General features: G+C 48.4%; 1 protein-coding gene across 1 annotated transcript in view; it reads right to left on the bottom strand.

Annotated features, from left to right (window-relative positions):
* Tcerg1l (transcription elongation regulator 1 like) overlaps nt 1–14,503 on the bottom strand; it is a 254,902-nt gene that overhangs the window by 239,310 nt on the left and 1,089 nt on the right. Inside the window, exon 2 of the mRNA XM_017801666.1 lies at nt 1,704–1,804. Coding sequence (XP_017657155.1) covers nt 1,704–1,804 — 101 coding nt within the window. The remainder of the gene's footprint in view (nt 1–1,703; nt 1,805–14,503) is intronic.

Below are 14,503 nucleotides of genomic sequence, written 5' to 3'. Positions count from 1 at the left end.
AAAAGCTTCTGTACAGCAAAAGAAACAACCAAGAAAGTAAAGAGAAAACCCACAGAATGGGAAAAAATCTTCACCAGTGAAATATCTGACAGAGGTTTAACTTCCAGAATATATAAAGAACTCAAAAAAGAAAACAAAACAAAAAAAGAACTCAAAAAACAAAGAATCGAGAAACCAAATGGCCCAATTAAAAGATGGGCTAAAGATTTAAACAGAGAGTTCTCAAAGGAAGAAATAAAGATGGCTAAGAAACACCTCAAAAAGTGTTCAACATCGTTAGTGATTAGGGAAATGCAAATGAAAACCACCCTAAGGTACCACCTTACCCCAACCAGATTGGCTATCAAGAGAACAAATGATACCAAATGCTGGCAAGGATGTGGAGAAAGGGGAACGCTCAATCACTGCTGGTGGGACTGCAAACTCGTGCAACCTCCATGGAAAACAGTGTGGAGAACTCTTAAAATACTAAAAATGAACCTACCATATGACCTGGTCCTGGGCATATACCCAAAGGACTCATCCTGTTGTAGAGACACTTGTACAACCATGTTTGTTGCTGGTCTTTTCACAATACCTAAGAGATGGAAGCAACCTAAGTGTCCCTCAACTGACGAGTGGTTAACAAAAATGTGGTATATTTACACAATGGAGTTCTAGTCAGCAGTAAAGAAAGATGAAATATGAAATTCGCAGGTAAATGGATGGATCTAGAAACTGTTATACTAAGTGAAGTAACACAGACTCAGAAAAACAAATGACATATGTTCTCCCTATGTGGATCCTAGCACCAAATCCTTTTAAATTCCAGGTTCTTTTAATATGATAATGCTATACAGCAGTCTCTTCTGAATGAAATAATTACCATCATCACCAGTTTGGCTGAGCCTGATCTCTAAACATGGCCACAATTGGGCTTGTTGATGGTTGTGCTCATTCATTAAAGGAGGGCCAAGCAGGGTCACTGGACCGTCACCTGAATATCCAGCCACTCTTCCCAGCCAACTAGTCCAGCCTTGGAAGACAAAAGAAAAATGAGGAGGAACCCAATAGAGGGATGCTCTTGGAAACCCTTGCCAAGAAACTCCAATGGACTCTCATATGAACATTTGAAAATTGCCCTGTTCTGACTTTTTTCCAGTTCCCTGTCTAGAACTTGTAATGCTAATTACTCTTGCCTTTACTTCTCCTTCACATCTCCTATTCATGATTCAAGGAATTTCTTTTCCCCTTAGAGACAAGAGTTATGCAATTTTGGAGTATTTTAAATAGAGTCACTGAAGGGGTACTCCAATTGCTTCACCCTGCGTCCCTGTTCAGCATGGAAGAAGCCAGAGCGGTCTACATCTCAATTCCCTATTGGAAATTTGGATAACCCCTTCAGAGGATGGTGTGATAAGAATAGGAGGTGGGAATTGGCTAGGCAGTTGGCAATACAACCCCTCGGGGAGTCTAGTGAAGAGAGGAGGACTGCCTTGCCCAGCATGGGGCGGCTAAGTGAAGTGCCCCCAGGTGTGTCTCCCATCCACTGTCATGCAGGGCATCCCAGAGGGTGATGCCCACCAGTCTACCTGCCCGCCCTGAGCAGGTAGGCGATGGGTGGTGTCGACTGCTGCCATGCTCCTTACCTGCTTCAACTGCCACCCGCCTTCTCTGAGCTTTGGGGCAGCCTGGCCTCCATCTTCTTCAAGTAGGCATTCTACCGGAGGAGCCAGACAGCAAAGGGAGCAGTTCGGAACGACTGACCCGGCCTCCATAAGCGGCCATCAGCAGGTCAGAGAAGCAAGTGTTGCCGCAGGCCGATCTAAAATGAAGCAAACAGGAAAATGAGAAATGCCTACAGCAAACCTTCAAAAGACAGAGCGTGAAACACAGAGGGGCACTGCTGCTTCGCAGCCGACCAGTCTGCGTGCAGTGACCTTGAGCAAACTTAAGATGGCGCCATTGCAACCATAACGCAGGACATGGAGCCGGGGCAACTTCAAAAGCAAAGCTGTCCCCAGGATGCTCCAGGTGTTAGGTAAGGGTTCCCAGCCTCAGGCCTGCCTGCCTTGCACCTGTGCCAACTCCAAAGCCTGCACTCTGTGGTAAGGACGGAGTCAGACTCCTCCCCAAGGACAGACTTCTCCTGAGGTGCTAATTACCAGCAGCCCACACGCCACTTCATCATGCCCCACAAACTGCCAGGAAGGGCTGCTGTGCGGAGCCTCCGCGTTAAAGGACAGTTGGTACGTGGACAGCAAGAAGTTATTTAGAAAATATATGGGGGTGGAGGTGGGATGGAAGAGACACTGGAGAGCGCTGTGCACCTGTTTCCGCATCATTTCATGATGGCTCCTTGCACTGCACTCTCTGACCAGTTCCACCTTGGCGGAGTGCACAGAATCTTGTCTGCAAAGATAGTTTCGCCCCTCACTGCCCTGGGGACCCCCTTGGTGCTCTCTCTTCTGTTCTGGCACAGGGAAGATGCCAGGTCCTGCCTCTTCATCTTCAATTCATTTTGTTTTAAGCTAAAAAGAAATAATTGGTGGTATTGTTCCAGTTACTTTCTGTTGCTGTGATAAAAACACTGACCAAAACCAACCCAGGGAGGAAAGGGTTATCTCACCTTCAGCTGACAGTTTATCAGGGAGGGGAGGCGGGGCAGGAGCCTGGGGCACAGTCTGTGGAGGAACTCTGCTTACTGACCTGTGCTCAGCCTTTCTTATAAAACCCAGGCCCACCTGCCCAGGGGTGGCACCACCCACAACAGGCCGGGCCCTCCCACAGCACTCAACAACCAAGGAAATGCTCCACAGACATGGCCAGGCCAGTCAATGGAGGAAACGCTTTCACTGAGGTCCCCTCTACCCAGATGTGTCAACTGACAACCGAGGCTGCCCAGCACAGGTCTACACTCACCAGTGGACCCTGCATGTCACATGGCCATTGTACTTTTAATGTTTGAGAAACTGCCATGTTGTTCCCCACAGTAGCTGCACCATGGTACATGCCATCTACAGTGCAGAGTCCCAGTTTCTTCATGGCCTCAGCCCACGTCATCTTCCGTTTTGTTTCATGGTTGCCAACCTTGAATGTGTGGAGAAAGCAGTTCAGCATGGCTTTGATCTCATGTCCTAATATTAGTGATGTTGGTCACTGGTCTCTGTGTGTCTTCTTTGTGTATGTGTGTGTGTGCTGTGTGGTATGATGTATGTATATGTGTTTATGACGTGTGTATGTTGTATGTGTCTCTTGGTGCCTGTAAAGTGGGTGGAGGTCAAAGGGCACCTCCTGTGTCCACCTTTACCTTGCACCTTGATTGAAAGAGGTCTCTTCTTTGCTGATGGCCTGTGGCTTCCAAAGCTGCTTCTGTCTACCTCTCCCCGCACCTCAGGAATGCTGGGATTGCAGCTCTGTGCTAAGGTTTTTGGGGTTTGGGTTTTACTTGCCTTGGGGGACTCCACACACAAATCGGCACACTTGCCTGGCAAGCGCTTTATCCCGTGGGCCATCCCTCCAGCCCCTGAATGTCTTCTTTAGGAACATGTCTCTTGCCTGCTTTTAAATATGTTTTTTGTTGATTGCTTGTGAGTGGAGCTCACCTGTTATCAGTCTCTGCAAGGGTCTCACCTGTCGGAGGCTCACTTCCTTCCTGTCGTGTGTGCCCTCTGATCAGCTCACATTGCCGTGTTCTGGTTTCCTGAACTCTGCCCATTGCTCCCTTGTCCTGTTTTGCAACTTCTTTGCTCCCCTGTGCTGTTATCTTCTGTCATCAGTGAGTAGAGGAGCTCCAAGGGACATTGGAAAAGTGTGGGGCTGAGTCTGAGCTCCATGGTTGAAATCCTAATTCAAGTGCTTTCTGACCAACACAGAGCAAGGTGTTTACCACCTGCAACTCCCATTTCTCATCTGAAAAATAGAGTGGGCATCCGAGCCCTGACCTTCACTGTATTAGGATTCTCTAACGGAACAGAACTGACGGAATTATATATGTTATAAAGGGATTTACTAAAATGTCTTACACTATAGGGACTGTGCAGTCCGACAATGGCTTGGAGAGACTGAGATCCTGGTAATGCCTCCATCCATGAAGCCGGATGCCTCAGCAGTCCGAATCTGGCACTGAGGACCTCACAGATTCCTGGAGAGTTGCTGGTCTTCTAGGCTCACTAGGAAGTAAAAAAAAAAAAAAAAAAATCTGGGCTGTCATGTCAGGGAAGGACGGGAAATAGACATGCTCAAAAGCAGGCACTGCTTTTCCCTCAGACCTCTTCACATCTGGCAGCCACTCTGAGAAGAGTCTTCTCCCAGTTCATGCTTCCTGGAAACGACCTCACAGAATGTCCTTGAGGTCTGTCAGCTGGTTCCAGATCCTCTCAAGATGCCAGCCATGGTTAATCATCACAATGACATGGGCTGGTCCAGGGCAGCCCTCTAGAGAGGAGTCCTTTGCTTCCTTGAGATCTGGGTTCCCCAGTCCCCTGCTCCACGGAGGTGGTGCAGAATCCACCCTCCCTGGGGAACAGAGACTGCTCTGCTCCCGGCTCCCTGGCGGATCCTGCAATGAAGCCTTGGGCTTTTTACTGTCCTGTACCTTCACTGGCTGTTGGCTGCTTCCAGACTGTCCCTTTCCAGGGCCATCTTGCTGTGAGAGATGCTCTGCTGGGCAGCTTCTCTGTTCTGTGCACTCCAGCAGCTGCTTCCGGGAACATCCCACAGACTGGACAGAGACAGCTGTCTATTGGAATGGACACACACTGTTCCAATGTCAAGTTTGGGGAAATATTTGGCGTTGTTATATAGAAGTTATGGGGGGGGTGATTTCAGTTTTATCTTCCACAGGTTTAGTCTTTTTAAAATCAACCTCTTAAGTAAATTCTACTAAGATAGGTATTATGTGCAACAAAGTGTGCCCATTTAAAATGCTTGACAAGTGCCAACACCAGGGTAACCCCCACTGTCCGGGTGTGGACATCCCCACCTCCCCTGAGTGCACCTTGGACACCATCCCAGGCTGTTATATAGCTCTTTCCCACAGGGGTTTGAATCTGCCTTTGGACGGTCATTAAAGATATTGAGCCACTTTTCATGTGCCTATGTATTACATATCAAAGCATTGCTTCAAATGTGTTGCTGAGCTTTTATTATTAAACTCTGAAATCACTTTCACTGAGATTTAATTTGCATGGGATAAAATGCACTTATTTGAAATGTATACTTCAGGTTGTATAGGGTAATACTTTACTGAAGTGCCTTTCCAAATATTTTTTTACCATTTTTATTAGGTTGTTTATTTTCTCATCAAGTTACATGAGTCATTTGTATATTCTGGATACAGTTTCAAGATTCAACCATTTTTCTTAAACAAGTACTCCTAAGATTGTTGCAAATTTGGAATTAACTTGAAGAATCCTGAAAAAATTGATTTTGACAGTTCTTTCTCTAGTGTTCCGACTACTCTTCTAGAGTGACAGGTTTCAGGAGACCCTCGTCATCTGTAAGTCTTTCCCATAGCTCATTATGTTCACTGGTACCTGCACATCATGTCCGGTCCATGTGGCCTGCCTGTCTGTCACTGTGCAAATTACACATTTATTCTTTACTTTTATTATCAGTCTTAAAATAAGATTATTTGATACAAAACTACAAATACTTAGAAGAGTCAAAAAGATTTTTTTTAAAAAAGGTCAGAATTAGAGAATTCACAAGTCCCTTCAGAAGGGTCTGAGAGTCTGAGGGTACATCAAGGACATGTCAGCTTTTAGACAGTGTCCAGGCTGAGAGGCCCTTCGTGTTTGTAGTTGGCCTGTGTTTCGCGAATTTGGGTCCCGTCTAAAGTATTTTGCAAAAAGATAAAAGTCACAATTTTCCCCCTATTGTTTCAATATAGTAAACTAAATTGATTTTTAATGTAAACCAGCTTTGTATTCTGGGAACAATCACCTCTTGATAATAATATATTATTCTTTATAGGAAACATGCATAATTAAAATGCCACATCCGACCTTCAGCTGCCGCACCTTGGCTGTGGAAAGCCACAGGAGCGTGCTTCACGCTTTGATTCCCGCTGTGTGTTAACACCTGTTTTACTCCAGTGCGTGTTACAAATGCTATAGTGTGTTTTCTTCCATTGCATTTTCTTAGGTTTTTAGAGAACGCACTGGTGCTGAGCCAGGCCCCACCTGTTGTCTGACTGGTTGTCCCCCGAAGTCCTCAGCTCTGCCTCAGCTCTGGGAGTCATGCAACTTGCTGCCACGTGGCAGCCTTTCCCTTGCAAATCTTATAAAGTTCTGTGCTACGCAAGTGCAATTGAATACCCAGGTGCAGATGGGGCTTTCTCTGCGTAGCTCTCCTCTTTTTGCTCTGCAAGCTCCAGCTTCATGAGAACTAAATCCACTTCTGATTCCACAATAAGATCCGAATAGAAGATCACCGCAGTTGAAATCCGGAGTGTCTGGTTTTTGTCTTAACTCCAGGTCTATTGTGCAAGATTGTTCAGTGTCTCCCCAGTACCTGGTTCCCTCTACTCAATTCTTGCTATCAGGCTTCTTGGTCTTTGCAACAGACTGTACTGTGCCCCGTTCAGTTCTTATAAGTTGGAGCCCTAGTGTGAGAGGTGACTGCATGCAAAGATGAGCCCTTCCAAGAAGAAATTAAGGTTGTAAGAGCAACAGAGGGGTGTGGCCCTGATCCAGTGTGTCTACTGGCCTCGTTAGAAGACATTAGGGTGGCCATCTGCAAGCCAGTAGGCATGGCCAACACCTTGACTTGGATGTCCAGCTTCCAGAGCTTTGAGACAATAAATGCCCATTATTTAAGCTGCCTAGAGTAGTATTTGGTTACCTGAGCAGGTTAAAATAAATTCATGTAGGAATTAGGTAGAGATGCATTTGGTCCATCTTCTATAACTATAATAATATGCACAACATCAGGAGATTTATGAAGAGTGGAGTTTGTTTTGACTCACAGTTCTGGGGACTACAAGACCACATTCACAACACTGTGATCTGTTTGGCCTCTGGTGAGGGTCATCATATATCATATAGCCTGAGGGAACAAGTGCCCTAGAAAGAACTCTTTTTTATAACAAAGACATTCCCTTCGTAACCTGTTAACCCACTAATCCATAAATCTGTCAGCCCAGGAATGGGGTAATCTACTCACAAGGGTAGATCCTTCAGGACCCCCTAGGGTCACAGCTGCCCACACTGCTGCACTGGGGAAAAACCCCATAACGACAGGAATCTTAAGTCCATAACCTAACTTATTCAATTCATGTGACCAAACATACCACGCTTCTGTAGCTGAGATAATATTATGCACTTTATAACATACATACTTATTTATACATCATGATTTTCCATGTCATTAAACATTTCTTATACACATGAATCCTCACGACCATGTAATAACTCACACATGAGTTTCCATCTTCCTGTAGCGAATACTAAGTCGTCTACCTTTGCTAGTGTGTGCAGTCCTGGGTAGTTTTCTCAAGTTCTGGCTTCCCTTCCGATTATAGCAATGGAGCACGCCCTTCCCATCTCCTGCTTCGTCTACTACGTCAGTCACATACGTGTGAGGTCAGGTCCCTTCCTGCGGCGTAACAGAACACTATCATTCCTTAAATCCCTCTAACCTGATTGGCAACAAATGATACTTGTACCACTGTAGAGGCTAAGTTTGGGGAAAGACAGGCTTGGGCTTGAGCCCAGGGCCTTGTGTATGCTAGACAAGTACTCTGCCATTGAGCTACAACTGCAGCCTGCTTCTTCTGTTGAAATGCTGCTTAGCGTGGTGTCCAGGCATATATTTCCTGCTGTGAATCATGAGGTGATGCGTGTTACTCAGTGGTCCGTGATGCAGTGCCTCTTCCAGATGTAAACCCTGCCGGGGTCACCAGACCATTCCCTTCCCCTCATGCTCAAGAGCCTAAATCAAATATCTTCTTTGAAGAGCATTTTATTACCTCTGTGGCCTTCTTAACCCCACGCCCGCCACATTCCCACAGCTCACTGTACCTCTTCATTACGCCACAGCATGTTATTTTGTCCTTGGATAACAGGCACTCGGGGAATGAATGAATGAAGAATGAATGAATGAGTGACTAGCTGTCTCGGTACTCACAGGCCTGTGGCAGGACATGACTGGGGTGTTTGGGTCCCTGACTGGGGAATCTGGCAAATACGCTTTCATGACAAATTAAGGCCAATGGGGAGACCACCATACTCAGGACTGAGGCAGAAATCTGAGCCAGGTAGAAAATAATGAAAACTCCTCTGGTCACTGCCTGGGGACAGGCACCACGGGCTCTTGTCACAACCAGCGTGCAGGTGAGCATGCCACTGTCATTGAGGAAAAGCCACTGTGGGTGCAGTCAGAGGAAAGCAGCTCAGTCACACAGGTGTGATGTCTCTTCTGCCTGTAGGGCTCTCCAGGCTGTGTCAAGGTGACGCATCCTTGTCTGGCAGATACCAGGACTGCCTACCGTCCCCCCAGCCTTCATTCATGGGGGTACTGGTTATGTTGAGAAGAATGTGCAACTTTCAGGAGAATCCCTGCCCCTGAAGCTTTGCCCCCGTCTTGCTAGGTGTCCACCTTGCCATCGTGGGTCTACACAAACTGGGTTTGCGCCCCACCAGGGAGGAGTTCTTTCTCTACCTCCCTCTTGGAATCAGAGTGAAATAAGTCCCATGCGGTACTTGTCTTGATTCCTATTTTCAAGATTTAACCTATTATATGAAAGGGATGCTCACCGCAGATGCGGCTGCTCCTGAGAGGTAAGGTCTTCTGAAGGTCAGCAGCAAGTGGCCATTCTGCTCTTCCTGATGGACTGGGCTTTAGGCTTGTCTTTGGTACTGAATAGTTGAAGGAAAGTTCTTTAAATTATCAGTTGTCTCATTTCCAGGAGTAGTGGAGATCCTAAAATAACTGGATGAAATCATTTTAAAAAGTGTTTACAGAAATGAATTTCTCTACAGCTCAAATAACGGGTGGTTTGTGTCTTGTTAGTTTCATTTGAACCCACCAATCCCATCGCTTGCTGGTTCATCACTGTCGGAATACATCACTTCATGGCCTCAGTGTTGATCGGTATTGTTCCAAGCCACAGAACCACATCCAGCTGTAGATCTGCCTTATGCTAGGATGAGATATCAGCTCCAGAAAGAAAAATTGTAGTTCACCTTCCCCAGTTCAGTTCTCGCCCTGGGACTCCCTGCTTCTCCCAGGAAGGCACCACACTTGTCTCCTGAGTTTCTTAAGAAGAGATACAGTTAAACTCTTCCAATTATTCTCTCCCTCCAAAATACATGATATTATCACTCAAATCATAATGGGACAGTAGCTCTTTACTTGGCCCGAGGCAAACCTGCAGCAGCAGCTGGGTGGACAATGCCTCCAGCTCCTCTGATGAGCTCAACATGCTCAGAGTACAGCGGAGGTTTTGCACCTGAGTGGAGGGCAGGCCACTTCCCAGGGACCGACACCAGATGCCCCGACCCACCTGAATTATGTTTCTCAGTGTTGTTTTGGAGTACCTAACAGTGACAGCACAGTTCGGAGGACACAGTCCATCATGGCAGAAAGATGTGACAACTGGAATGGACAATGTCCATGCTGGTGGGAGCTTGGGGATGGTCACATCAACATGCAGACAGGAAGCAGAGTGCTTAGGCCCAGTGCACTCAAGGCACTCCTCCAGTGACCCACTTCTTCCTGAAGGTTCTGCAGCCTCCTAAAACACCCTCAGTAGTTGGGAACCAAGGGTTCAAGCACATGAGCCTGTGGGGGACATTTCACACTCAAACATGACCCCAGTCCCCCTGGTCCTAGTCATCAACTTGACCCCAAGAAGAGGACCATTTGGGCCCGTACCTACAACTGTCAGTTCAGGTAAAACCCTACCACAGTCACAGCATTCCCTGTACAACAAACGTCACCATAACTCAGTGGTTTAAGCAATGGATGCTGGTTTAGTTCATGTGCCCCAGGTTAGCTAAATGGTTCTTTGCTTTAGCTGGTCATGGGTGGCCATCGTTGGGTCCCAGACACCTTGAGTGAATGGTTTTCTTCCACATTCCTGGTCTTTTGCAGGTGGCTGGAGGATGTTGCCCTGTGTCAAAGACCAAGATACTGAGTCTGGAAATAGGTTACCTCTCCTCGGACCTTGTGATGGCTAATCCTGGGTGTCAACTTGACTGGATTTAGGATTAACTGAAATGAGAGAGATCTTCTTGATCGGATCATCTGAAGCCGGAAGACACACGCTAAAAGTGGGCGTTATCTTCTGATGGCAGCCGGTATAAAAGGCCACGGCAGAGGAGAACGCATGGTTTCTTGCTGCTTGCCTTCTCTCTCGCTGGTGAATTCGTCTTGCTGCTGTAGACTGAAGACTAGCTGCTCTTTTGAAATTTGTCAGACCTTCAGCACCAGATTGGGACTACTGAGACATCCAGCCTCGTGGACTGAGCGAGTACGGATTCTCAGCCTCTCCAGTGTGGTGCAGCCATTGTTGGACTACTCAGACTCTATCCTGTGAGCTAGGCTGATAAATCTCTATACATGTCTATTCATTCTAATGGTTCTGTTTCTTTGGAGAACCCTGACTAACACAGACCTGGACCTACTGTCAGTGCCTTCTGAGTCTGCCTGCGTCTGGAATTGGAGGGAAGCATTGGGATCATCCTGACAGGCCCTTCTTCCCCTCCTGTGGGTGGGTGTGGCCTCCCTCTGAGAATGGCCTCCACAGCGCTCCTGCCTTGTGAGACCAGAACTTAAGGCCTGGCCCTCTGTGGGCCTGTCGTTTTGTTACCACACAGCGGTCAGCAACAGCAGACCCTGACAGTGACAGGCCTCGGGGAGGGGAATGGACCTGGGAAGATGGAAAAGGTGGGTGCTGCCTTCCATGGTAGAGGAAGGACATCTCAGCATGAGAGGCTGGTCTCCTGTGCCTGCTGGGGTGGTCTAGGATTGGTGGCTGCAGCTTGGATGAAATCCTATCCCAGTATCTCCTCAGACACATCCACCACCACCACTGTGCCTTGAGGTGGTCATGCTGGGGCTCACAGCACTGAAAGCTGTTGGAACTGCAGCCCTTGCTGGATCCCTCAGCCCAGGCCCTTGCATACCCTCAGGGTCCCCAGTATGGTGGGGGAACTCCCTGTGGACTCAACAGTTCTCATTTTAATTCTGGTTTTTCAGTAACTTCTCTACCACTGCCAAAGGGCAGGGTAAAACCTGAGATCCAGGCTCCTCTGAGGAACAGAAATGCACGCACATACACAGGCATGCAGACACATGTATATACACACAAACATGCATACATATATACTCACACATGCTCACACATGTGCACACATACATACACACAGGGTCAATGAATTGTCAGCAACATACCACTCTAATGTTTCTAATCACAGCATCCTGTTCTCAACCAGCACAGGTGGCTTTGTGCTGCCTGTTCCTGCTTTGTGGTTTGCCAGCCATATTAACTGCGAAGACTTCACAAGGCAACGACCGCTCAGAACGACAGAGCCCGCTAGGATGGCATAGCCTGAGCAGCGAGCAGCCTCAGAGCCTGTACCTGGGGGTGTCTGTGGGAATGTCAAGGCTACTCATCCACAGGCCAGGGTGAGCCATCAGAACTGGGTTTTCCCACATCGAGATAGCCTCCAGGAAGGTGGCTTTTGTGGGACCCTAGGCAGACCACCAGAGGCTTTCCATCAAGCCCTGGCACCTGTGAAGCTATTCAGCAAGCTGTCTGTCAGTGCTTGTGAACAATCAGATCTCATCATCTGACAACTGTTTATTGAGCCCACACTGGGACATCAGAGCGTAGACCAGATTCTCCAGCCTTCTCTAGGACTGACTGCATCTCTGACGGATTCAGAGCCCATGATCTAGCCCAACTTTTCCCCTTTTCTGAGAATGCATCGCCTCAGGCCAGGGGCCAGGGTTTCTCCACAGGGAAGGAGCTCAAGTGAAGAGGGAGCAAACCAAGTAGGCAGAGGACGACGACACAGCTCAAAGAATCATTGTTTCCTAAGGTTTTTCTTTTTACATGATTTATTTACTTTGTAGGGGATGTGCGGATGCCATGGCATGCATGTGGTGGTCAGAGGACAACCTGCAGGAGACAGTTCTCTCCTACAATGTGGGTCCTGAGGAGCAGGATCAAACTCAGGTCCTCAGGCTTGGCAGCAATCTCCTTTGCCTGCTGAGTTATCTCACCAATCCACCTTTCCTTTTCTGTGGCTTGTCAGTACCATATAGCGTATGAAACACTTGCCGGACACATGTATAAAGCAAGCATTCTGCAGGGCTGTGTTTCTGATCACTGTGGCTGGCTGTGTGCCCAAGTTTCTGGGAGTTAATCTGCTGTGGTTGGACACTCTGAAATGCACAAACTGTCACCTGGGTGAATTAAACAAGGAGATGCTGAGCCTGGCACAGACTTTGCATTCTGTAATGTGGCCCAGCTCTTTGCATCTTGGTGTACAAAGCTCATTGTAACAACCAGAAGTCTGGTCTCTTTTGCCCATGGGCTACCAAGGATGTCACTGAGGACAAGTGGGAGCTTCAAAAGATCAGCTGTCCGCAGAACTGGAGCTGCTGAGGCCTGGCAGAGTGTTGGTCCATTGGGGAGTCCTTCCACCAGCCACAGCCCACAGACATCCAGCATGGGCTCTGGGCTCAGCAGCAACTGGGAGCTTGTTGGAAATGCTGATTTTCAAGCTACCCACATGTTGACTCTATGAAGCCCTGTAAATTCCAAGGCCCATGGCCCAATATCAGCCTTCGCTATGGGACCCAGAGAGAGAAGTGTGCCTGGCATCACTGAATTCGTTTTGTTTTCTGAGGACACAGGGTTCTTTTCTGCCCCATCAGTTTCCTGCAGGCTTGAGATTTCCCAGTACAATTCCTTCCTCCCACGACTTTCCCAAATCACATTAGAGGCAGTCATTCAAGCCTGGCTCAGATCACAAAGCAGCTGGTGGGAGCCACTGGGGAGACGCTGCACACCACAAGTGCCAGGGCAAGCCTATACATGGCACATGGCCCCCTCCTCCTCGAACTTGTAAGAGAGTGAACAAGCTTGTTAACATTTCAAAGGTCCACAAAGCTTTTCTCACCCCAGGATGTGGCGACTTCACTGGGAGTGAGGTGTTTGCCCAGCTGTATGGTGAGAAAAGCACTTATGCTGGAAGGCTGCAATTTGGCCCTCAGGGTCTGGGTAGGCTAGAGAGGAATGTATGCGCTCACTGGGCTCTGGACTCTTGGCACTCTGCAGTTGGCCTCTGAGCCTCCCAGAGCCATGGGAGTGGTGCTGAGGTTTGGGACACTTTGTTGAAGACGACCCCAAGAAGCTCACCTGCATTTGGGCTTATGGAGAAGGACCTGGAAGGAGGAGCCAGATGTGGGATGCCTGCGCCTAAACTACTAGGATGCTATAGGCGATCCTTACTGTATGCACCTGGGTGGAGACTCCCTGCAGTTTCCTACTTGGGGAGTGGTAACTCTGACTAGGTGTCTATGATCGGGGCCTGGTTGTCTCCAAAGAGGTCCTGACGGCACCATTCAGGGACATGATGGTCATGAGAGGTACCTGGTCCACCCTGGCCACTGTGGTCCTGTGGAATATGTCCTCCCACTGGAGACTCTAATGGAGGCCCACCAGGTCTCAGCTGAGCAATGCTCAGGTTACTCTGATAAACCCAGGCTCAGTTATGACTGTAAATGTGAAATGCCTGGACCAAGGTCTCCTGGGCCAGCCTCCCTCACCAGGCCCAGGAAGCACAGAGCACACAAAGAAAGCCACACAGCAATGACACAGAACCCTGGGGACACTGACCTGTCAATCCGAGTGTTCACTTGTGTGTGCACTGTATGGGTCACCTGTATGATATCTTCCTGGTCGACTGACTGGATTTAAAAACTCAATCACCTAAGTGACACATCTCTGAGCATGTCTGTGGGGTGTTATCAGAGAGAACTAACTGAGGAGGGAAGACCCACTCTCAGCCTGGGCAACACCATGCAATGGCCTGAGGGCTGGACTGAATTAAATGGAGAAAAGGAGAAAGCAGGCTGAGCACCACCATCCGCCTCACTCTGCTTCCTGAGTGGGGAAGCAATGTGAGCCTCACACTCCTGCCCTGCAGCTGGGGCCGCCTCTTCCCACCACACCTTCGCTGCCAGGACAGGCCAAGAAATCCCTTCCCTCCTTAAATCGCTCAGACGCTAGTCCATCGGGTCTCCAGTGTGGTCCCCTTTGGTCTGTGTGGCCCCCTGAGTGTTCTTCTCCTGTGTGGTCTTCTCCTGTGTGGTCCTCTCCTGTGTGGTCCTCTCCTGTGTGGTCCTCTCCTGTGTGTTCTTCCCCTGTGTGTTCTTCCCCTGTGTGATCTTCTCCTGTGTGGTCCCCCCGTGTGGTCCCCCCGTGTGGTCTTCTCCTGTGTGGTCTTCTCCTGTGTGGTCTTCTCCTGTGTGGTCCCCTCCTGTGTGGTCCCCTCCTGTGTGGTCC

Source organism: Nannospalax galili, unplaced genomic scaffold (assembly GCF_000622305.1).
Source record: "Nannospalax galili isolate Female #2095 unplaced genomic scaffold, S.galili_v1.0 scaffold1223, whole genome shotgun sequence".
NCBI lineage: Eukaryota > Metazoa > Chordata > Mammalia > Rodentia > Spalacidae > Nannospalax > Nannospalax galili.
This window is presented reverse-complemented; position numbering and strand designations above follow the sequence as displayed.